The sequence below is a fragment of the Ananas comosus genome, linkage group 3, assembly GCF_001540865.1.
Source record: "Ananas comosus cultivar F153 linkage group 3, ASM154086v1, whole genome shotgun sequence".
NCBI lineage: Eukaryota > Viridiplantae > Streptophyta > Magnoliopsida > Poales > Bromeliaceae > Ananas > Ananas comosus.
Window position 1 is genome coordinate 1337870 of NC_033623.1, and position 25239 is coordinate 1363108.

Sequence of the window (25239 nt, forward strand, 5' to 3'; positions counted from 1 at the left end):
TTTTTTTTTTTTTTAGAACTGAATTATTCTAGTTAGTTAAATTTCAGATTTTTGTTGAATTTAATGTTTCTCTTAGCCGTTAATCATTCATTGTTAAGTTAAAATTGTTGATAAACTTGGGCGTCGTTTGTATCGTATTTATTTTTTAACTTTCTTAAACACTAATTCTATATAATTTGATATGCCGGAGAAAAAATTTTCTTTCATTGACTAGGTTATAGTGTGTCTGTCTAATTCTATATAATAGATAATAACTTGTTTAAAAAATTTTGAAAGAAAAAAAAATTTGCTTTTAAATTTTTATATTCTTTTGGGGCTAAGTAAACACTCTGGATGAAATAATTGCAATCAATTTACTGTTCACTCATGCGCTGTTTGATATATAAAATTCTATTTAGAAAAATAGAAAATAAACGCGGTGCCAAAAGAGGCCTTTAGTAACTCAGATTTGCTGTTTTTAATTAATTATTTCAATTTTATTAACTAAAAAATAATTAATATGACGAAATTTAATGAAATTATTACCAATTAATTTAGTAAAACCTCTAATTTATTTATTTGACTAAGAATCAGTCAATTCCAGCTAAAAAGATTGATTAAAGAATAAGAAAATATTAATAAGAAAAGAATTACGGAGTCAAGAGAGTCATTTCCAAATGGCCTTGGTTGAGGCCTTGAGGGGATCTCCACACATTTTTACCATTTGTTTATGCTTGCCCACTAAACATGCTGATTGAAACATGCATGCTCAGGAAAAACTTTATCATGGACTTGAATGATTCATGAAGAATGAATTATTCCAAAGTCAACTACTGCAACATCTATTTCTAGTCATCTGCCAGCAGCCGCGGGCGATTGATCGTCGTCGGCGATCATGAAGATCTTGCCAGGATTTCTCAGCGCCAAGCGCAGCCTCAATCCCTTCCGCAGCAACCGCTCTGCGCAATTGCTGCAGCAGTTCCAGCAGCAGCAGCAGCAGCAGCAGCAGCAGCAGCTGCTGTTTCTGCAATCCTGTCGAAACCCGGACGAAAATGAATCACAGATAAGCTGTCAAGAGCGGTCTGACGACGTTCCGCACCGACCGACCCCTGCTGCGGTCATGCACGTCCCAGTCGACGAACCACTCGGCGTCGAGAAGAATTTGGAAAAGATACGGAATCTGCTGAGTGATCCGGAGGTGAGTCTTATCGGCGTAGCTGGCGTCGGCGGCGTAGGAAAGACAACCTTGCTGAAGGCCCTCAACAACAGCTTTCTCGAGCAGCGGCATGATTTTGATGCTGTAATCTTCGCCTCGGCCTTCTACGGCGGCGAGAGGGGCCTCCAGGCGGCCATCGCGCGGAGGCTCGGCTTGCCGTGGGAGGACAGTCGTAGCAAGATGGCGAACGCCGTGCGCATATCGGTGGCCCTCAAGAGGCGCAGGTTCCTACTGCTGATTGATGATATCGTAAACCCAGTGGACCTCGAAGAGCTCGGCGTGCCCCCGAAGGGGCCGAGGAGCAAGAGCAAGGTCGTGGTCGCCGCGCGGTCGGAACAGATCTGCAGATCGATGGGCGTGCTCCCCGAGCATGTGATCAACGTAGGACCGATGGAGCCATGCACGGCGTGGCAGCTGTTCCTGCGGCACGTAGGCACGGAGGCTCCTCAGCCATGCATAATGGATATAGCCAAGCGTGTCGCGGGCGAATGCGGCGGCTTCCCTCTCGGGTTGAGGGCCGTAGGCCATGCTATGTCAACGGCGAGAACTATAGATGAGTGGCTCCAAAGCCTTGAGGCCTTGAAGAGATCGAAGGACAAGCTCGAAAGAGAAGGAAAGGCACGGGAAACTCTTCCTCCTGGCATCGAACAGGCAGTCCTCTCCACCCTAAAATTTTGTTACAAGAAGTTAGGGCCTGAAAAGTTGAGGGCCGGCATCTCGTACTGCGCCCTCTTCCCCAAGAACCACTCGATTCCGAAAGATGATCTCATCTGCTACTGGATCGGAGAAGGCATCTTAGAAGGAGCTCATAATGAAGGCGAGTCGCTCGTCGACAAGCTCAAGAGCTTTGGAATGCTGAAGGAAGGTGCTGATCCGGAGCAAGAGGTGGGGATGGACGACATATTGCGTGATCTCATCCTTCAGATGAAGAAAGGTGAATTTATAGCTGAAGCAGGCAGGGGGCTGACCGGCACGCAGAGCTCGCACTACTTTGAAGCGGCGAAGAAGGTGTCCCTGATGCACAACGACGTCACTGAGATCGAACAGCTCTTGCAACCCTCCGAGCTCGCCTCGCTCAATCTCAGATCCAACAATCGCCTGAGGAAACTGCCTGATGACTTTTTTGGCATGACCCCTTACCTCCGATTACTTGATCTGTCGCACACTGGCATTAGGGAGACACCGAAAGGGATAAGCCGCCTGGCGTTTCTGAGGCATCTCGACTTATCCTTCACCAAGATCAAATCACTTCCTGAGGAAATCGGGGAGATCAGGAGCTTGGTTCAGCTGATCCTGGAAGGGACGACCTCGCTTACGACAATTCCTCCAGGCATATTGCCGAAGCTCACCAAGATGGCAAAACTAAATCTCTACTGCAGCTACAGCGATTGGGAACTGAAAGATGGCAAAGATGTTGCTGGAGAAAATGAAGGGCCGAGTTTCGACGAGCTGAAATACTTGGAGCAGCTGACTGATCTCGGCATCACAATAAGTAGCACGGCTTCGTGGGAGGATTTTGCCAGTTGCGAGAAGCTGACAAGATCGGCCACAAGGCTTATGGTGAAGGATTGTGGGGATATGAGGTCCATGCACCTATCGACAAAATTCAAGAATCTAAAAGAAGCAAACTTCTCAGATTGCAGCTTCTTGAAAGAGCTCGAGGTAGGCGGCAGCACTGCTGACGGCAGACCAGAGGAAGCTGAAGGATCAAAGTGGAAGCTGTCACACCTGGAGGTCCTCCGTCTGAAGGCGCTGTATGAGGCAAGCATCATCTGGGCAGGGGTGCTTACTCGAGAATGCCTCCCGCTCTTGCGGGAAGTGGAGATAAGCTTCTGCCATGAGCTAAAGGACGTGACATGGGTGATCCAGCTCGAGCGCATCGAACGCGTAATTCTCGACACTTGCAAGAAGATTGAGCAAGTAATCAACATAGAGCGCAGCACAATGAGCATAAGGCCTTGCGGATTGCCCCGCCTTAGAATTCTAGCAATCCGTAACCTGCCCAAGTTGATGAGCCTCTGGACGCTCCCACTGTCTCTCCCCGAGCTAGAATATGTGAAGGTGCTGCAGTGCCCACAGTTGAGGAGCCTACCACAGAGTGGCACGGGCGAGAACATGACAGTCATCCACGGCGAGAAAGAATGGTGGGACGCATTGGAATGGAAGAATGATACCGAGGATTGTAGCTCTTGGTACTTCCAAGCTGCAGAGTGACGAAGCTGTTGTCGATCAGCTTCCCTTTGAGTTCATACACGAAGATTTTGTGTGTGCGCGCATGTATGTTTTCTGTTTCCGAGTAACGGGTAAGATCCCTATATGTGATGTGAGTTAGAGTAAGCAATGTAATATAGGAGTATAAAAAGCATTAGTAGATACAAAAGTGAGGACTAAATGGCAGTGTCACATGTATCTGTTTGATGTGCGTTTTCGCCTATGTACAAAGAATAACTACTCTTATGTAATAATGCAATTACAAGTTTGAAATAAGTCGAGAGTCATTGGTGATTTTGTTTTCCGCTGACAATAACCAGGCATTCTTGGCCATAGCAAAACATTCTTTCAAGTGTTAGCAATTGCTATCGACTTCTTATGCAAAGATAACAAATAGCACTGTGCTGGTACCAAAAAAATGGTCATAGCATTTCAAATCTCCCCACCTTTCAATACGACTGTGAGGCGGTGGTCATACGCCACATATCTATTCCCACTTGTCCTTTTAGAAAATTAATCCCTACTTTGACTAATTAAAAAAATAAAAAAGAAGAGATGACACAAATTATGCGGCACCAATGGCGTGCGGAAGATCAAAGCAAAGAAACTGTAACACTGCCATTGGAAAGTTTAGACCAAGACTAATGACGGACAGCCTAAACAAAAGAATAATCAGAACCAGAAACAACGCCATATCACAATCGTCAAACGAAATAGCAGTGCATAAACATGTAAAAGTCTTAATAGGAAAGTAGTTACGCAGTAATGTAGGGGGCGTTTGGATTCACGTAATTGTAGTTCAGTTGAAAATAAAGTTTGATTGGAGTAAAAATACCGGTCTTGTCATCAACCAGTTTAATGACGGAGAGATTCACTGTCTAGTCGTAAGCTAGATTTCGGGTCTTTCTATGAAAGATGACTTCGGGCCGTTTCAAAGGGAATTTATTTTCAAGAATTTAAGCCTATGGCTAGCTACTGGATCGTAGTGTCTTCATAATAGATGGCAAAACTTATGCCTCTAGTATTAGCAAATTTGATTTACGGCCGAATCACCACTTCATCAATCCAAACACCTTCTTAATGAAACAAGGACATATGTGAGCTGTCATGTGAGTTTTGATAGATGTGTCATGTTACCTAATGTGTTGAATTATGCCAAGTATCAAATGATACCACAAAGATTGATTTCCTCAGTAGAGAATATTGCAAACTAAAAGGTGCTATACAAGAAGTATTAGTGTTTTGTACTGCAATAATGTCTATATCTAAACTCATGGAACATTTTCTAAGACCTTCAAATACCCTAGATCTCATCTATCAGCATAAATCTTCGAATCATATATCCTAAGGATAAGTTCGAATACATTCATCAGCTAAACATTATCACAGAAGCGTATTCAACTTAAATTTTACTATACTTAAAACTGTAGTTCCACATATTGCTAGAATATACGTTCTCTCACGGTATAATTGAGGTCATAGGTTCGGCAAATTCCGAGTTGCCGAACACCAATAGAATTCCTATTATCGAACTTAAGCTTCATCTTCCATTTTTAATGGCATTTACAAAGTCAATCACACATCAGTCGCTTTATACATTGATGCAAACCAACATTTGAATGAATTTACTAAGTAAAAGGGGGAATTTTATTAGTTACATTGGGGATTCCATCAGATTTAACAGGTTTGACCATTTCTTGGGAGATAAAATTGAAAAAATTTAACAGCTACTAGCTGATAGACTCACTAAATTTTATTAAATCATTAACTCAATTAAGTAGAACAACTCAAACCAAGAAAACCAGAAGCTGAGAGGATGTCACTAAAAAGATTTTTTTAAAAAAACAAAGAAGCTGTAAGGAAATATTTCACAATCCCAATAGTTGAGGGGTTCTCACTGTACTTTTACTAATTATAAATGTATGCACGACTATCCATCTAGGAACTATTCCAACTCTCGTGAAGGTGTTGGCAACTTCGCATTCAGATCTACCAAGAAGGCACGAAGTTGCGTTGCATTGAAATGCTGCTTGTTATTCAAATGGTGTTTTGGTCTTCAGTTGGAATGCTAGACCAATTCAAAGGCAATAATTTCTAGAGCTACTTACCAGTCGGTTTTGTACAACCTAATTTATTCAAAGAATCCAACTAACTTCCATATGCACTGATTCCATTCAGGCCTATCAGACTAATTGAACATGCAATGTATGCATCAAGTGGAATAACAAAGATTCTCATATTTATTTCTCAACTATAAACATCAATCATTTACCAAATGTAATAAAAAATGTGAATACAATTACACTATGACTTATTCCTAATTGACAAACATTCACCCCTATGGTAAAGGGTGAAGTCCCTTATTACACAATATACAGTAAAAAGGCAGAGCATAGCAATGACAGGTTCCGCCTGAGTTATGCGACACACGTTCTTGCCGCGCTTGTTCCTCAAATTGGGATGAAGTAGTCATGCATACCGGCTCTCATGTTCTCGTCTTCCCAATCGATCGTCCTCCACCACTCATCAGAACCGCAAATCTGTTTGAGTTTCTCAATCCTGTAGGTGCGGCTTATTGGGAGCCTCTTCAGATTTTTACAGCCCTCTACCCTGATGCTTTCGAGGCATGAGAAATTCCTCGCACAACATATGCTCTGCAATTTCGGCAGATCATTTAGAATTACGGATCTCAGCTTCGGGAACTCTGAGGACTGTATCACCGAATCTGCCCCCATATCTGTTACGGCTTCTTCTATTTCATTCTGTTGAGATGTCGACACACCGTTCATTGTTTGTGTCTCCGTGGATGCCTCTTGCACAATATATTCCATCCCATAGCAGTGGGATATGACAAGCCTTTCGAGCGACTCGAGCCACAAAACCCAACTGATGTTGTCCAGTTTGTGGCACCTCACGATGGTTAAATCCCGAAGGCTTTGGAAGTGATGGGGCGCCGGCCCCACCGAAATACGTTCCAGATTGGAGAGAACAGCAAGGGTGAGAACCTGTAAGTGAGTAGTGCTTCCCGCATCAGCATCAGCTATCAGCTCCTTCAAGCCATTGCACGATTCGATGTAGATCTCCTCAAGATGCTTCATGTGCTCGAAGCTTGAAACTTGAATCGAGCTCATGCCTTCACAATACTTGAGGCTCAAGCGGTGTGTTGACTTCGCCAATGGATGCTTCTTCTTTAGTTTCTTCAGAACATCCTCCTTGTATATGGTGATCCCGAGAAACCAGAGCATACTTAAGCCATCTAAGTTGAGGTCATTCACATCATTGATCCCATATTCGCTCCTAAAAAGATTTAGCACTCTGAGCCTGAGCAGCTTCGAGCAATTATCATTTGTATTCTTGAGTGCTGTGGTAGCACTCAAATCCAGATGCCTCAATGCTTGCAGAACCCTTAGCTTCTGAGGCAGTTCAGTGATGCGCGTGTAGGCTAGATTGAGATACTGCAAACTGACCAATTTATCACATTCTGGGAGCTCTGTAATGGCTGTATGAGAAAGGTCTAGAACTCTGAGATTGGGCATAAATATAAAGAACTTGGGTCCTAGCTTTTCTAATTTTGAGTTTTTCTGAAGCAGCAAGGTCAGGAGATCATTGCAATCTGGCGAGATATCAAGGTTCTTGATCTTGTTGGACATGAGGGATATCCGTGTAGCTTTTTTCCACTGATCAGCGGCAGGTGCTTCCTTCAAACCCTTGCCTGCCTTTACGAGGAACTTTCCTTCTTGTTTCGCCAGGGACAAGCCAAATTGCCGGACTATGTTGTGCATTTTCACGTCCGACTCAGAGTCCCCGCTCTGCAGCAGGCACGCGGAGATCAACCTACCAATGATGTGATGGCCTCTGCCGGCGTTGTTGTGTATCAGACCCTCAGCCATCCAATAGTCCACAAGTTGGTCTCTTTTGATCGAGTCGTGATCCGAATAAAGCGTGCAGTAGAGGAAGCACTGCTGCAGCGTCCGATCGAGCCTGTCATAGCTATACTTGAGCTGATGGAACATCTCATTGACACCATCTATTTTTTGTGGCTTGGATTTGGTTGCCTTCACCACATATCCCCATTCTCCCTCGGCCATTAACCCGGCCACCGCCGTTCCGATGACACTGAGCGCAAGCGGCAGGCCGTCGCAGCTTTGGACGATAGCATCGGCGTATGTTTCGACATTTTTCTTATGATTTATGGCATCTATAGCTTCGTCACTTAATTTGCTTCGGAAAAGATTCCACGAGGCCTCGTCGTCCAAAAGTTTCATCATGATCAAGCTTCTCTGGGCACCCATTTCACAGCAAACTTGCTTGTTCCGCGACGCGAGAACGATCTTACTGCTGTTCGTCGCGTCGGGTACTGGGATTCCCATATCCTTCAACAGAATTTTCTCTCTTACATCGTCGAGTAGGATCACAAATTTCTTTTTTCCCAACACTTTTGCGAGGAAATTGGCTCGAGCCTCCTCCTCCTCGCCCTCCTTCCAAGGCAGCGCCAGTCGGTCAGAGATCTTCCTTTGGACGTCGGCGATGCTGTTCGTCGACACCGTGAGCATGATCACCACATGGAAATCGCCGGCCCTACTCTCGAGCTCGTTGTTGAGCTCGTTGAGGAGCGTCGTCTTCCCGATGCCCCCTTGTCCCCACACCGCGATGATCCTCCTCTCATCGTCTTCAAAGTAGCCGCGGAGTTCCTTCAGCATCCCCTCCATGCCGAAGGTCGGCATCCTTGGCCTCGGTTCAACCAAGCCGGGCTCCGGCTCGCGCCCTGCCGTCGCAAGTCGCTTCCCCGCGTCAATCAGCTTATTCACCTCCTGCAGCTTCCCCGCGATTGGGTAGCAAAGCCGACAACGCCGGAGGAGATTCGCAGAGCAGGCGCAGAGGCACCAGCATCTCGCCAACTCGCTTCCCCCGGTCTCTTCATCCTTCTCTTCAACGAATCGCTTAGTCTCTTCCAATAACTCCGCTGCGCGGTTCAGCCACCGTTCGACTTCGGGAGGGCAGTCCTTCAGCCGGTTTGTCTCGGCCGCAACCTCCGACTTAATCTTCCTCTCCAAGTCGCGCAAATCCTCGACGGCCTGCTGAAGGGAGCTCTGCCTCTCTTGAAAGTTGAGAAAGGACAGCAGTCCGATGGCTTCGATGCATGCGCGTATGTGCGGCAATATATGGTCGGCAATGTCGACGGCGGCGGCGGCAGTAGTCACAGGATCCGCCATGGGATGCGAACAACGAATGGACAACGAAAACAAATTAGTAAATAAGATTTAAACATCCGACTGCGAGGACTTGCGCGGCTCGACGACGCGGTTACGTAAATGAGCACGAAATGGAAGCCGCGGGGATCGGAATGTGTCCAGATACCATGATTAGCTGTTCTTGGCCTAAAAAACAGCTTGACTAAGAGCTCGCTTGGTGGATTCATTTTATTTATTTATTTTTGAATTGACTGGTATGAAGAAGCAAAGGGGGAACGACCTAGTCTTAGGTCGCATTGGTAATAAATTTGAAAGGAATAGTATAAATTGGAGAGAGGAGTGAAGAATTTTACCTCATCTTTGAAAATGGTGAGTGAATCGAAACGAAGATGAAAGTTTGGTTGGCGGAGCTAGGGTTTGGGAAGCGACGACGAGTCGCTGGCCGGGGCCGAGGGAGACGCCGATCGTAAGTAGGGTAAATTGCAGTACAGTACCTGAACTTTGAAGTTCTGGGAATCTGCACGTGGACCGTAATTTTAAAAATTCGAGGGGTTAGAAGGAAACAACTAATATAATTTATTAAAATATATTAAATTCAATAAGCACTGTATGATTGATTTTGTGATCGGCGCAACCTTAGGAACGGCAATGGATATGAATAGTTCATATTTTATCTGACACTCGAAACGCTGAAATAGGATAAATTTATTTAATGTTAAAACCAGATGTTGTTTAACACCCACGGATTGAATTCTGTACCCGACCCAACACTAAAGTGACTTACATTTTATAATATATATATATATATATAGAGTTGAGCTAGAATACTATTGATAGCAAACGGGCTCCGTTGTCACCCATTTGTTTTTGATGATAGAGCCTCCAAATCAACGATCAGCACCGTTGAACATGATCTATACAACTTAAAGTGTTTAGAAATCAAATTTTAAATCTTTTCGACATCATTTGCCTAATGATCAAAGGGTTTCAAAATTTGTAATTTTAATAGTCAATATGAAGAGTTTTCTCGTTTAATGGCGTAAAGATATCCAAATCAATTGAATTTTTGTTAGAAAATTATTTAAACTATTTATAACAAGATCTATATTCTTGATCTTGATTACAAAACTCCTATCATCATTTTTTAAAGAATATTCATTTTAAGCCGTTTATTTTTGTGTCCACTCGATGGATAAGAGAACAATATTGAAAATGTATGAAAATTGATTTCTAAGTACTTCAAGTAGTATAGATCATGTTCAACGGTACCGATCATCGATTCGGAGGCTCCATCATCGAAAACAAATGGGTGGCAATAGAGTCCATTTGCTATCGGTCATCGTCCGCGATGCCCCTCTCTCTCTCTCTCTCTCTCTCTCTCTCTCTCTCTATATATATATATATATTTGAATTTATACTTTAAAAATTTTAGATTTTAATAATATGTTTTGAAATACAGGTTTGGATTTGGGTTTTAGATTTTTTGTTAGATTCGGTTTGAATATGAATTTTCAAAATCCATCAGATTCAGATTCGGGTTTCGAATTTTTTGTCACGTTTGGTTTTGAATATAGATTTTCAAGATTCGTCAGATTCCGATTCAAATTCAAGTTTCAAATTTGATTGTCAGATTTGGATTCGAATTTTTAAAAATTTGCTTCGAATCCGACCGGTTGACATTACCCAACTTCCGCCACGTATCCCACAAACTTTAATTATGACTTAGCGTAATTGGACCTCTTCCAATAGGATGTTAACTACTTTAAGACTCAACCCTAATCTTCAATTTAGATTATTTGGAAACTTAAAAAAAAATTAAACAAAAGTTTAAAAAATACTTATAATATAACTAACTGGATACAACATTACTTTAGATGAATTTACTTTGTTTTTTAGTTGGTTGATTTTTTTAGTCTTTGTTGTAAAGCTGATGGTGAAAAGTTGTAATAAGAAGATAATAAAGAAAGAGCTCAAACCCCTTTCTTTTGTTTTGCTCTCAAAATAAAACTAAAAGAAAAGGTGCCCCAAATGTTAGTATATTGTAACTCTCAAAATTGTTCCCAAATGCTTATTTTGTTAACAAAATATTTAGACATTCCAAAATCTTTAGATTAATACATTACTCTAATTTTAGAATATTACCAAAAAAACTCTTTGTCAAAGCAATGTGGCAAAAAGTAGATCCAAAGTAAAAACTAATGCACAAAGTGAAAAAAAAGAAATACACCAAAATTTACTAGTGAAAGCGACCTATGTTTCAAAAAATTACACTTAATTACCATATAATTTTATCTCTATTTTTATCCAAAAAATCTACTATCAAATAATATAGCAAAGTGAAATATTTTGATAACTACACGACGGTTTGGTGTAATTTTTTTAACCATGTGGCAGTAAGGTGAAAATAAGCAAAACCACAGAATAATTATAACTGCAACTTTTTAAACTACAAGATGCTAAAATAAAAATAAGCAAAACTACATGGTCACAAATTAAAGTTTATCTAAGAATGTTTAATATTTAAGATCTTGAACTTTACTCAGCTGAAAATATAATCTAACTACGTTTCAAACTTGAGACCTCATGCGCCAATCTTCAAGTTCTTAGTCAACCGTGATAGATAAGGTCAATAATAATGTTTTATTTTAGTCCTCATACTTTTAGGAAAATTTCAATTTGGTCCTATATAAAGACAATATAGTGGTAATGTTAGGCCTAAGTGGTTTAACTCCTCCGGACTCAGGCATCGTATTATAGAAAAGGATGTTTATTTAGTGGTGAAAAGTGATATGATATGGACGGATATTTAATAAAATTATATTCGTATTCATTTTTATTTTTTTTTTCGATCTTTGCAAAATAAATGACATACTTTTCTCCGTATTTTCTCACGTTACAAATCAGGGAACCTCGACTTCTGACTTTTTTTGAATTAAGTCATTTTCATCAAAAAAAGAAAATTAAAGATTTTATAAAGAACAATTGATAATTAAAACTAAATTCATTAATAATTAATACTAATATATATATAATCATTAAATTCGATAGATTTTTTAAGTTAAATTAAATATAAAAAAATTTAAATACAAATAATTAAATGGCCAGAAGGTCTTACTCAAAAGGTCTTTATCAAAAGAGAAGTTATGAGCTTTTTCCGACCTGAAAAACGTCCTGCAATGTGGGTGGTTATTGAATAAGAAATCAAATTTCATAATTTTTTGATATTATTTTTTTACCCATTAAGTGGATATAAAAACGAACGGGTGAAAATAAATATCCGATGATAGAAGTCTCGCAATCAAGATCATGAGTATAGATCTTGTTTTAAATAGTTCAAAATTTTTTTAATAAAAATTCAATTGATTTGAATATCTATACACCGTTAAACGAAAAAATGTTTCATATCGATCATTAAAATTATAGATTTTAAAACCCTTTGATCATTAGGCTAATAATATCGAAAAAATTTAAAATTTGATTTCTACATACTTCAAATGGTATAGATCCACTATTATATGTCAATATTTATCTCTTTTAAAAAAATCCTAATCCTTCCTTCTAGGATTTAATTTTTTCAAAAAATTTTAATATCTAACAAATATCAAACAAACTCTTAAATAGAGACAAAACGAATACATAATAGTATATCAAAAGCTTTCCAATGAGAGTTCCTTAGGAAACTACTTTTTAGTGAGTTTTGTCGATGTACATCCTAGATAGGGAAATGTTTGTACCTAGAAAAAAAAGCTACTGTAGTTTTTTTTTTTTATTTATAAAGTTTACATTTTAAATCTCATTGTTCTAAAAGTCAAAAATTCATTTTAAATTTTTAGTATTAAAAAAACTAATAAAATAAATAAATAAGTAAAATCTTAGTCTTATCTATCAGTAGATGTAAAGATAACACTACTTATGCAAATATGTATATATATTTATATATACTAGTTGAGTGCACGTGTAAATATACGTAATAATTATTTTATTTTACTTTAAATTAATATAAATTTGTACATTATGTTGGTGAGTGTGCAGTATTTGTTCCAACACATTATATTTATCCAACAATCAAATTCAAATTTAATTTCAATTATTTTTTTTAAAATGTAATCATATTTCATCTTAAATTGATAGTTAAAATTTAATTATAAGATTTAAATTTAAATATATAAATTTTTAAATTAAAATTAAAATTTGACTTTAAATCATGACATAAATTTAATTTTGGATATTGAATTTGAATGAATAATTAAAAATTTTAATTAAAGTGGGTCAATTAAATTTTATATTTAAAATTAACGGTGAATTAATATTTTGATATATTTAGTTTAAAACACGTACTTAAATTTAGCAATGAAATTTTTTTTATTAAACATCGAGATTCAATACTAAGAAAATATTCTTTTAAACACGATTATTTAATCTTATCCTTAAATTAAATTTTCTTAAATTAAATACGAAGATTAAATACTGAGAATAATCTTTTACTCTTTTTTAATTCCGTTTGTCATTGTAAGATTTTTTATGCACAGATTATAGATAGAGTCCGGCCACTATACTATCAATAGAACCAAACGTTTTGTGTTATCGAGTTTTTCGCCGTTAAATCCGCCTCTTTGATTATTTCTATCTCTTAAATCATACTATTCAACCAATCACCTCCTCAACCCTAGAAAATCACTATCATCTTAATTGGAGATTATTATCATCATAACTGTACATCCCTTCTTACGAATTGAAAATTTAATAGTACCAAATATTTAATACTATCGATAATATAGTAGTATAATTCAGTATAAATATATAACGTACAGCTATTATACTCTTATAAATAATAAACTTTTTGTCCTCTTATGCATATCCAAAAGCTATCGCCGTGTAGCATTAGATACCATAATATTTATATTCACTAATATTATTATTGCATGCACCATGTGTGTCATGCACCACACCTTAATACTATATAGTATATTAGTATATACGCATTTAAAATTGGATTTTAATTTATCGGGTGTATTTGTGTCATTTAAAAAGTCCTTGTATCAAAATTTGTAAAATTTGGATACCTATTTTTCATAATTGATAATATTGTAAAAAAATTAATGCGCATGTAATAAATTTTTAAAAACTTAAAAGCTTTTTATAAAGAAAAAGAAAAAAAAAACTATTGATTTACACCTAGATTTTATATATTATTATTTTTTTCATTTGTACAAAAAAAAAAAACTAAAAGGATTTTTTATATAAGTCTAGAAGGAAAGCTTACTAATTATTAAAATCTTAAATGAGATGTGTGTATATATCATAACATAATTACCTGAAGTTTTATATGCCTTTATTATTGTCAAATTAATAAAAATTAGATTTATAACAATAATAAAAGCATATAAAACTTCAAGTAATTATGTTATGATATAGATACTAATTTAGATAGTTTGTTAATAACAATTTTATCTACATATCATAATTATAAGTACCAATATATTTATTTATTAATAAAAAAAAAAGAAAATGTAGATACTCTATAGTAGAAAATTAAAAAACCCACATGATTTATGCTCTCATCCTCTCCTCCAAAAATATTTATCTTGAAGTATGTTTAAATTTTCAAATCTACGCATCTAAAATTTAAAATCTTTCTAAAATTTAAAATCTTATATAATCGTCAAATTAGATATTTATTTATTCAGAAAAGAAGAGAAAATATAGATACACTAATAAGTGCAATCAATAATTATTACTTTACTCTAAGGGTGCGTTTGGTTCGAGTTATCCTGCCAGGATTACAAGCAATCATGTCAGGATAACTGTGTTTGGTTAATCCGCTATGTAATCTAGTCTTTAATGTAGCATTACAAATCGAGCAGGATTACATCGAAAATATTAATGGGAGGGGGGTCGTGTATCTTGCATTACTGAAACCCGTTAATACTACATATTATGTAAAATGACAATTTTACCCTCCAACAACCCTAATCTAATTAACAGCACTATTTTCATCTCTCTCTCTCGCCTTCCCCCCTCTCTCTCGCACACCGCTTTCTCTCGCTCTCTCTCTCTCTCGACGTCTCTCTCTCTCTCTCTCTCGCACGAACACGTATCGTCTTCTATTGCGTCGTCCTCCCAAGTAATCATCACAATCTCCTTCCCTCCATTCGTCATTTTCGCAAAAAATAATATTCAAATGACCACAACAAGGGTAATTTTGAAAAAAACTATACTTTTATGTCAGGATTACTAAATTTTATAGACTGAACCAAACGTATTAATGCTATAAACACTGTAATCTAGTATTACATTATTGCATTAAACCAAACGCGCTAATGTAGCATCAGTAGTAATCTCACGCCGAAATCCAAGATATCTGGATATATCGAGTTACTTTGTAATATTACATAACTCGAACCAAACGGGTCCTAAGGGTGCGTTTTGTTCGCATTATGAAAGATTACTAGGAATGAAAAGATGTCCGAGAATCTTATTCCTATTCATCCTATTACTAAGAATATGGAATTCCTGTGTTTGGTTCGCACGGTAATATTATTTAGCCATGTTATTTAATATTACAAAAAATATACAATTAATTTATTTATTTTTTAATTAATTTTAGATAATGTTACTAAAAGTTTCAATATCTTTTTAGAAAAAAGGGGGAGAGAGTATAATTTAGAGAGAGAGAACATAATTAAAAAAAAAAAATAGAGTCGAAATTAGAGGGGTAAGAGAATTGAAATTTTAGAAAGAGAGAGAGAAAAAGCTTAGTTTAGAGAGAGAAAAAAAAAGTTAAATTTTAGAGAGAAAGATAAGTTTAGAGAGAGATATGAGGTTAGAGTGTAAAAAAAAATAATATCAATTAGCCGGCGGATAGGGAGAAAGAAAGAGATTAGACATATTATAATTATCCAAATCCATTAATATGAGGATGCACATCCTCCCTCAAGGGAATAAGATTAGTACTTTGGGGTGAATCTTATTCTCAAGTGAATCCAATATTACAAACTAGATTATTTAGTACGTTTAGCCAAACACCGTCATATTTTTTTATTCCTATTGGATTACTATGAATCTTTAAAAGATAGCGCGAACCAAGTGCACCCTAAGTTAAAAATCCATATGATAGCGTGCTCTCATTCTTATCTCCTTAAAAAATATCTTTTTTTTAAAATATAACTAAGTTTTCAAATCGATCCTTCTAAAATTTAAAATTTTTCTAATGAATCCTCAAAGGGTAGAGGACTATTCCAATAGTAAATTAGATAATAAGGAGAGGCAAATTAAAAAATGAGGATAATAGCCCACAGTTTTGAGGGGCAAATAATATTTTATCTGTACAGCATGCTCATCAAATTAGATATTATTTATTTATGGAAAAATTTCAAATACCATCCTTGTGGTTTTGTCTTATTTTATTTTAGTACCCTATGATTTAAAATGTGTCGCTTTACTATCCCGTGATTTTATTTTTCTTTTTTTATTATCTCTCTATTAATTTGTTTTGTTAAATCAGTGTTAAAGTTAAAACTAAAAGGTACTAAAGTGAATATTCGATAAACATGCGTGGGATATCTGAATTTTTTTTGTATATAATTTAACGAAATGTTAACGGAGGAGCTCAGAAAAAGAGAAAAATGAAACTATATGATACTAAATTGATACACTTTAAACCACGGGATACTAAAATGAGAAATACGAAACTATACGGGTGGTATTAATTTGAAGTTTACCCTTCATTCAAGACTTTTTTTTTTCAAAACGACCCTATAAAATTTTTAAATTAGATAAATAATTCTATAAAAAATTTTTTGGCAAGTTAATCCTTCTTTTTGCCATATAGGAGCCATATTGTAATTTTCTCTTAAAAAGGGTGAACAATTCATCGTCTTCCTAATTTTTCACAAATACTGTGAATCATTCGCTTATTTATTATTTCTTTTTGTATCTCATACATAATCCTAATAACCATATAAAAATTTCAACAAATCATATATATTTTTAACAACTTGAAAATCCTAATAATGTACCCATACAATCCCATATAATCTTAACAACTTAAAAATCCTAATAATCTATCAGTACAATCGTAACAATCAAATAAAATTATAATAATTCACATATAATTCTAACACAAGCTCACTTTTTTTTATTTTTCATATAATTTACATATAATTTTAACAATTATGAAGAAGATGAATCGTTAACCGTTTTAAAGAATGCAGGAAATAGGAGGCTTTCAAAATACGGTGAATGATTCACCTCGTTTGAAAAAAAAAAAAAAATTCACTTTACCAAATATAAATTTGGCACGATTATTTCGCAAATTATAAAGTTTAAAGTTTTAAAGAGTTATTTTTGTAAAAAAAATCCCCTTTATTTGTTTAAAAGAAACCAAAGAGTGAAAAAATGGATTCACCAAGTGCAACCAATAATTATTGGTTCTTCATTAAAGTCATGGTACTTGGCTCCTTCCTAAGTTCCTATAAAACCCACATAACAAGCTTAACATGCTCTCATTCTCTCCTCCACTTCCCAAAAGGAAAGGGAAAAGAAAAAAGAAAAAAAAAAAACTATTTTATTGAGAAATAAGAAAAAAAAAATTAAGAAAAAAAAATATAGAATGGGAAAAGGGCACCCTTTGTTGAGAGGAGGAGGAGGAGGAGGAGGAGAGAAAGGGGGATATGGCCATGGATTCTCTGCTTCCCAGGTCCAATCACTGTCCGCCATGTGTCAGGCCCTCGTGCCCCCTCTGCCAATGGAGGAGCTCCACGTCAGCAGCGGCAAGGAGGACCCACCACCCAAGGCCCTCCAATCCTTCTACTTGGCTTCCGCATCTGATCCTCCTGTACCTGATCAGGTTTTTTTTTTCTTTTTTTTTTTCACTATATTTTGGGGCAATTTTTGATTTTTTTTTTTTTTTTTTGAAATTTTAAGATACCAACTGGGTTTTAACTATTTTCCTGTGCTCAATATTTTACTTTTTTTTTTTTGTGTGGCATTGTTTTTTTGCTATTGTCAACTTTTGTTATGTCTCTTTCATTTTTTTAACTATTTTTTGCTGCAGTTTTTTTTTTTTTTTTTTTTTTTTTTTTTTTTGTAAATATAACTAGTATTGGTCTCAATATTCATCTTTTTTTTAAAAAAAATTTGCTCTTGTTCATCTTCTGTATAATTTGCATTATTTTGCTTAGTTTACTTTTGTTCATCTCTCTTTTTTTTTTTTTTTTTACATTTTTTGGGTTTTCTCCATTTTGTGAAACATACAACGGGGTTTACTTAAAAAAAGAAGAAGAAGTAGTAGTTTCTGATTTATTTTTTCAATTTTTCTGACTCAATATTTCATCTTTTTACTTTTTCCCCCCTTGTTCACCTTCTTAATAGTTTGTATTGTTTTACTTATGTTTTTTTTTTTTTGGGCTTCTTTTCCATCTTTTACCATAATACATGTTCCTTTTTTTTTTTTTGTGTATGTGTATCTAAATTTATTTTAGAGTAAATTCATTTTGATGAATATATTTTTTTTTAATATTTTGTACCTGGTCTAATCAACCTCTACCAAATTTCATTGCTTTTTTTCCTTAGTAGGCCAGTTATATTTGACCAGTTTTGAAAGGACCCTCCTTTTCTGGATGATAGAAATATTAATCTTATAAAATGAATTTATACCATCACCTTAATCTTAAAATATGTGATTACATTAACAATAGCTAGTTTATTTTTTGGAGAGAATCTGATCATTTGATATGCACCCTTTTCACTTTTTTGCTATGTGCATTTAATTAGCATTAATTAGCATTAATTAGCATCTTTGATCTAAAAGGCTAAAACTACCCTGTTTTTTGTTAATTTTGGTGCATTAAAATTGGCATCTTTGTTGATCTTTGAGTACTGTAACTGCTCAACAAGTCTTATTAGTAAGTTAACAAGTTTTTCCTTTTAAAAAAAATTAGTTAATTAGTTAATAATAAGCTTAATTTTAAATTGTTTCTGAACAGGTTGCAGAGCTTATGGTGAAGAGATGCCTCAGTGAGGCAGTTTCTTTGGTCAGAATAGTTCTATGGATCCTTTCCACCAGGATTGGGACACTTCTCCTTTGTGGATCCCTTTGCCTACGCCGCGGATTCCCCTTCGTGAACAAGTTCGCCGATATGCCCCTAAAGAAGAGGGAGGAGGTTCTGCAGAGATGGAATCGCGAGACGTTCTTCTTTCCTCTCAGATTGGCTTTCGTCGTCGTCAAGATCTTGTGCGTCTACGTCTTCTACTCGTTGGTAAACTTTCCGATACTCCCACAAGTAGTAAAGTTACAAACTTACGATATGTTAGTCATGTTTGATCCTAGAAGTTCATATGGAATATGCAATTATGTGAAGTCCAATGCGTTCCTCGGAACCGAAAAAGTCGCGTGTTTTTTTGCCAGTAGTGTTGTTAGTTAGCAAAATGCATGCACGACAATCTATTGTTCGTGATAACTTTAACGGCACATGATATTAATTCATTTCGTGAGTCAGAAAAGTAGAATCGTGAGGATGAGTTGTTTCCTAAAAGGACATCTCACCAACCCATTAGAGCAAGAATGATGTGATTATTGTGGGCTTCATCACGCCAATCTCATTGGAGACTTTAAATGTTGAGTGCGAAAGTTGTCCTTAGGACTTTTATTAAGAGTCCCGTAACACCCATGTGCTTTATCAACCGTATCGCTGTCCATCGCAGCTGCGACCGTACAGTTATAATTAGTTGGTATCTTGACAGATCGGAATCAACGTATGAAACAAAAGTCTAAGAACGGATTCTGTCTCATTATTGCTATATTTTTACTGCATTAATAGCGGAAATTATGTTTACTGTATTCGTAGCTTTTATTACTGTTTCATTTGCATAGCATGGTGATTTCCTCTCATCACTTAGGTCGCGTGGATGCTTAAAAACAATTGAGTTCGTGAAAACTAAGATTACGTGATAACATTTTGAACTTTTATAGTCGAAGTTGTGAGTAAAGATAGTGAAAAATTATGACCATATTATGCTAAGAATGTTCATGTTTCATAGAATTAGGGACTGTAAAATGTTAGTGACATAAATAGGAAAAGCACATGTATGTTGTAAAATTTTCTCTATTTGAAACTATTCAGAAGAACCAGAAACAGAAAAATAGTATGCACAAATACACACTTTGATGTGGATTTATTTGAATTCTTGCTGACAGACTGACGAGAACTCGGAAAATCCTGCATGGAATGCAATTGGATACAGCCTGCCCGCGGAGGCAGGCCCTGCAGAGGAAGATGAAAAGAAAAGGCCTCTCGACGATGGAATCATCGAAACTATCTACGAAGACGACACATCTCTCGTCAAATCTCTTAGCCAAAAAGGCTTAAAAGTCGCGCAAGACGCCACCGAAAACCTCTACAAGATCGAATGCGACGCCGTGATCGTAGGCTCCGGTTGCGGCGGCGGAGTTGCTGCTGCAGTACTGGCTAGCTCTGGATACAAAGTAGTTGTCGTCGAGAAGGGCAACTACTTCACATCTAAAGATTACACCTCTTTGGAAGCGCCTTCGATGGACCAAATGTACGAGTCCGGCGGAATTTTCAGTACTCTCGATTGTAAAATGATGATCCTTGCGGGATCGACGGTCGGAGGCGGCTCGGCCGTGAACTGGTCGGCTTGCATCCGGACTCCCGATAATGTTCTCAAGGAATGGGCGGAAGAGCACCACCTCCCTATTTTTAGGAGTTTGGACTATGTTTCGGCGATGGATGTGGTGTGTAAACGGATCGGAGTGACCGATAGTTGCACGGAAGAGGGGTTTCAGAACAAGGTTCTTCGGAAAGGATGCGAGAAACTCGGCCTTCAAGTGGATTCGGTGTCGAGAAATTGCCCCGAGGACCATTTTTGCGGGAGTTGCTGCTACGGCTGCAGAACCGGAGAAAAGCGCGGAACCGATACTACATGGTTGGTCGACGCTGTTAGATGCGGAGCGGTGATTTTATCGGGCTGCAAGGCCGAGAAGTTCATATTCGACGATAACAAGCCTGGGAGGGGGAAACCGAAGAAATGTGCGGGACTGATCGCGAAGAGTTTAGGCACTTCGGTCACGAAGAGACTGAAGATTGAGGCGAAAGTGACCATTTCGGCCTGCGGATCACTCTTGACGCCGCCGTTGATGATTTCTAGCGGGCTATCGAATCCGAACATCGGCAAGAACCTTCACCTCCACCCGGTGGTCTTGGCGTGGGGCTACTTTCCCGAGTCGATAACGGATCTCAAAGGAAAAGTCTACGAGGGAGGGATAATAACCTCAATACACAAAAGGAGAGCATCGGAGAGTGGCTCGAATTCGGGCGGCTTTCGTGTCATCATAGAGACGCCCGCACTGGGGCCCGCCTCGTTCGCCACGTTGATGCCGTGGGTGTCGGGCCGGGACGCGAAGGAGAGGATGGCGAAGTACAGTCGGACCGCGCACGTCTTTGCGTTGGCCCGAGACCGCGGGTCGGGGGTCATCGAAGGCGAGGGGAGGATCAAGTACCGAATGGATCCGTCAGACAAAGAGAACCTGCGCGACGGACTGCGAACGGCGCTGAGGATTCTGATCGCGGCTGGGGCGGTGGAAGTCGGCACTCACCGGAGCGACGGGCAACGGATCAAGTGCAAAGGGGCGAAGGAGAGCGAATTGGAGGAGTTCTTGGACGGCGTCGACATCGCGGGGGGGCTGCGGTCGAAGGGCGAGGCGTGGGGCATCTGTTGCTCCGCGCATCAAATGGGGAGCTGCAGGATGGCAGTGAATGCAGAGGAGGGTGCAGTAGATGAGAGGGGTGAGAGTTGGGAGGCTGAGGGGCTGTATGTCTGTGATGGCAGTCTGCTGCCCACTGCAGTTGGGATCAACCCCATGATCACCATCCAATCCACTGCCTACTGCATTTCCAAAGGCATTGCTGAGTCCCTGAAGGAAAACTGTCAGTCAAGCTAGATTATCAACTGCCAAAGTTTACGGTAAATTATGCGTGCGAATGTCAATGAATTTCGTAGCGAAGATACTACCGAATAATATGTTGCATAGTTTGATTCATTATGTTTCGAATTGTCATGATCTTTGAATCTGACTCGCTGTTGTTCTGAGAGTGAAAATTTCGAAATCATGCTGTGCTGGATTTGTTGCAGAAATCTCTGTGGGTCAGAATCAGAAGATACATGGTTAGTTCTGGGACCACAGCTGTTCCTTTTAGTTAGGGAGTTAGCGCGGTAAGTCGTTGTCGGCGACGAGGAAAAAGAAGATAGAAACTGACGGGTGGTGACTTCGATAAGACATTTTGTAGGCAGCAATCGCCCGTCAGCGTCGGTATCTGTTGCGACGTATTATCAATGTAGCGGTCGGACAATGGGTTCGCGAAAAGGACAAATCTCTCATTCAAGATTTGTCCAGCACTCATTGATACACTCATTGATATATGTGGTCCTCACCAATAAATCAAGGCTAGTGTAGACAAAATTTGTTGCTGTTATGAGGGTGACAGGATGAAGAAGCAAAATGCTTTTACTTTATGGCTAAATTAAGAATCTGCATTTTGCCTCTTTAAAATTTCTGAAATATTTTCAGAAGGGTACGGCAATAATGAAGAGAGCAAACTCACCAAATTACTCATACTTCTTTTATAAGAAAAAAAATATTTTTTTATTATTTTAAAAATATTTTTATTATAAATTGAGAAATGGACGTAATAGTAATGGAACCATGACGAGGGAGTTAAATATAACAACTTTGAAATATTAAGAAAGTAAAATATAGATTTTTAGAAGTTAAAAAATAAAAGTGAAAAAAACAAATATTTAAGTGTAGGGGCCAAAGCTCCTGATTCTAAGAAAAAAAGAAAAAAAGAAAAAAAACAAAAAAAAAAGAGGAGAAAAAAAACACTGAAATGAACAACAAAATTCAAAATTTGGTCTAGATATATATAACATTACATTGGAGACCCTAATAAGTAGAGCTAGCAATTTAGTTTCTCCGTTCGCGAACTAGTTCGTATTCGGTTTGTGTTTGGGTCCGGCTCGTGAAGAGCTGAAAAATCTAGCTCATGATCATCTCGTACTTTAATGAACTAGTTTGTGTTCGACTTGTTAGCTCGATTAGTTTACCAAGTTGATTTAGCTTGTTTATAACTTGAATTGTTTACGGTTCAAAATTTAAAACTCGAATGACTTAATTTAAAAAATAATTATTTTGTACATTAAAAATTTAGTGTACTATTAGGGTTTGGGTTAAAAACTTATATATGAGATAGAATCCTAAGATTTTATCTATTGGATTTTGATCTAATAGTTGAACTTTATAAAATTTTCCGCATGAGAACAGGTTCAGCTTTCTCTAGAAAACAAATGGGACTCTTTAGTCTCTACATGTGGGTTGACCTAAAATTCAAGTAGTAAAAATTTATATTACATATATAAGTATATATATAATAATAATATAAAATATGTAAATAAAAAATATATATATTTGAGTTATTTTGCTGAATACGAGGGAGTTGATCTTGACTCGTTGACCACCCTAATAATAAGATTCTTTATTTTTTTTCAAGCGCTATGTTAGTTAATTGAGTTAAAAACCACTATACCTTAAAAACCACAATGCCCTTCTAAAGTTTTTAAAAATATTTATATATCTTTCTAAATTTTAAATCAATTTGTGTACTACTCCTCTAAACTACGGAATAACCCCTTAACCTCATATTTACTCCCAAACACCTATAAAATGGGGTGGGGTTAACAAACCTTTTGGAGTGTTAAAATGCAATTGTAAGTACAATATTAAAATAGTGCATGAAATGCAAATGTGAGTGAAATTTTAATTTAAAAAAATTTTAAAATAGTTGTTCCTAAATTTTAGGTATTTTCAAAGTCACAAAAGAGTAGTGAGAAATATTTTTTGGTACAAAATTACGCTAAAATTAATTTAATTTTACTCTTAAAAAATATTTGCAATCATAGAATTTTAAATTCAAAAATAAAAATTTTTATTTCAATAAATTAATGTGAGGGTATTTTCGTCTTTTTATCTCTTTACTATCCACTATCATTCTTATCCCACCTATTCCAACCAAACACTATTTTTCTTAACGCTGGATTAACTCCAATCCTCAACCAAATACAAAAATACTCTAACCCCACCTTAACCCTGAACTTAATCCTGTCCCTGAAATAACTAGTTTTTTCTTAACCTCGTTCCTTACAAAATATCCTTCTAGTTAAATTATCTTTAGTTTTCTCTATTCTCCCTCTACTTTTTTTAATTTTTATTTTAAAAATTTTTTTTTTTGAGAAAATTGATTATTTTATCTCTTTCATAGCCTTAACGTTTGATGTATAGCACAACTTTTCTAATAGCAAAGAAATTAAATTTTTATGCAGGATTCTCTTCTCAATATGAAATAACATGCAATTGGATGAAAAGGAGAGATGTGATTTGGTGTGAAATAATTTTCTTATTTGGAATTATTTTCTTAATTTTTAGAAAAATATATAAATTATTTTTAAACTTTAGAAAGTCACATCAGTATTTAACACTAGTTTTATTATTGGTTCTCTCTCCAATCTCATTTTTGCCTCTCTCTTAGGCACCTATTATGTCCAGTTAATCCTATCACATCAGCTCTGATGTTAAAAGTATTCTTTGGCCATTTTTGATCTTTAAAAACCCCAAATTTTTTTATAATCAGTTTTAATTTTTCTAGAATTTTTGTACAAATCTTATACGGCAGATAATTTGGATTCTAAGTTTGAAAAGAGAGTTCTGATTGGGGTTCTTGAACGACCAATCTTACAGAATATTTTAATTTTATTAATAAGCAATCAAAATTTTTATTTGTCAAATTAGAGTTAAGCGATTTCACAGCTTTCTAAAAAAAATAGATTATTCATCATTTTTATGAAACATATATATATTTTTCACATAATGTTTTGAAAAAATCATAAATAATTTATCGTATTTAAAAAATAGATAATCATTCATCGTATAAGACTAGTTTTATAAATAAATTTTTTGAAGAACTATTTTTTCAATAATAAAAAAAAGAATTACACTGTCCTCTACTACTCTAATCAGAGTACCCTATCTTATCTTAGACTTCTTCAATCGGTGACCCTTCACATTCCATCCAAATACTTTATTTTTAGAATACTAATAAGGAAGAACTTCAAATACCATTCATGTGGTTTCGTATTTTCTCACTTTAATACTCCGTGATTTAAAGTGTATTAATTTAATATTCTGTGATTTTATTTTTCTCTTTTTATTATCTATTTTACTAATTTTTTTGTAAAATCAATGATGAAGTTAAAACTAAGGGTACTAAAATTAATATTCGATAAATCTAAGTGCGGTATCTAAAACTTTTTATATATAATTTAATAAAATATTAACGAAAGTGCTGACGAAAAGATAAAAATAAAGACACAGAATACTAATTTGATATACTTTAAATCACAAAATATTAAAATAAGAAAGTGCGAAACTATATGTGGTTTGGGAGATATTTGAAATTTACCCTACTAATAATTTAGCAACATGGTATGTTAGATACTTAACTGGTTAAGAAAATCTGTGGTAAAACTTTTATTTCTCTATTTTAATTATATAAATATAAATTAATGGAC

At 36.5% G+C, this 25239-nt stretch overlaps 3 protein-coding genes across 4 annotated transcripts; 2 read left to right on the forward strand and 1 right to left on the reverse strand.

Moving 5' to 3' along the window:
- LOC109708210 (disease resistance protein RPS2-like) lies at positions 732-3704 on the forward strand. The gene has a single exon (XM_020229859.1). The coding sequence runs from the start codon at positions 875-877 to the stop codon at positions 3407-3409; it is 2535 nt and encodes an 844-aa protein (XP_020085448.1). The 5' UTR covers positions 732-874; the 3' UTR covers positions 3410-3704.
- On the reverse strand, positions 5615-9116 carry LOC109708259 (disease resistance protein RPS2-like). Its single transcript, XM_020229934.1, has 2 exons — positions 8952-9116; positions 5615-8784 (listed from the first exon to the last, which is right to left on the reverse strand). The coding sequence occupies exon 2, from the start codon at positions 8617-8619 to the stop codon at positions 5857-5859; it is 2763 nt and encodes a 920-aa protein (XP_020085523.1). The 5' UTR covers positions 8620-8784; positions 8952-9116; the 3' UTR covers positions 5615-5856.
- LOC109707298 (long-chain-alcohol oxidase FAO2-like) lies at positions 17111-22091 on the forward strand. Of its 2 annotated transcripts, none has more exons than XM_020228463.1 (3): positions 17111-17446; positions 18585-18857; positions 19796-22091. In XM_020228463.1, the coding sequence occupies exons 1-3, from the start codon at positions 17210-17212 to the stop codon at positions 21557-21559; spliced, it is 2274 nt and encodes a 757-aa protein (XP_020084052.1). In that variant the 5' UTR covers positions 17111-17209; the 3' UTR covers positions 21560-22091. The 2 variants fall into 2 exon arrangements, with proteins under 2 accessions (XP_020084052.1, XP_020084053.1); XM_020228464.1 differs by lacking the exon at positions 17111-17446 and adding an exon at positions 18331-18503.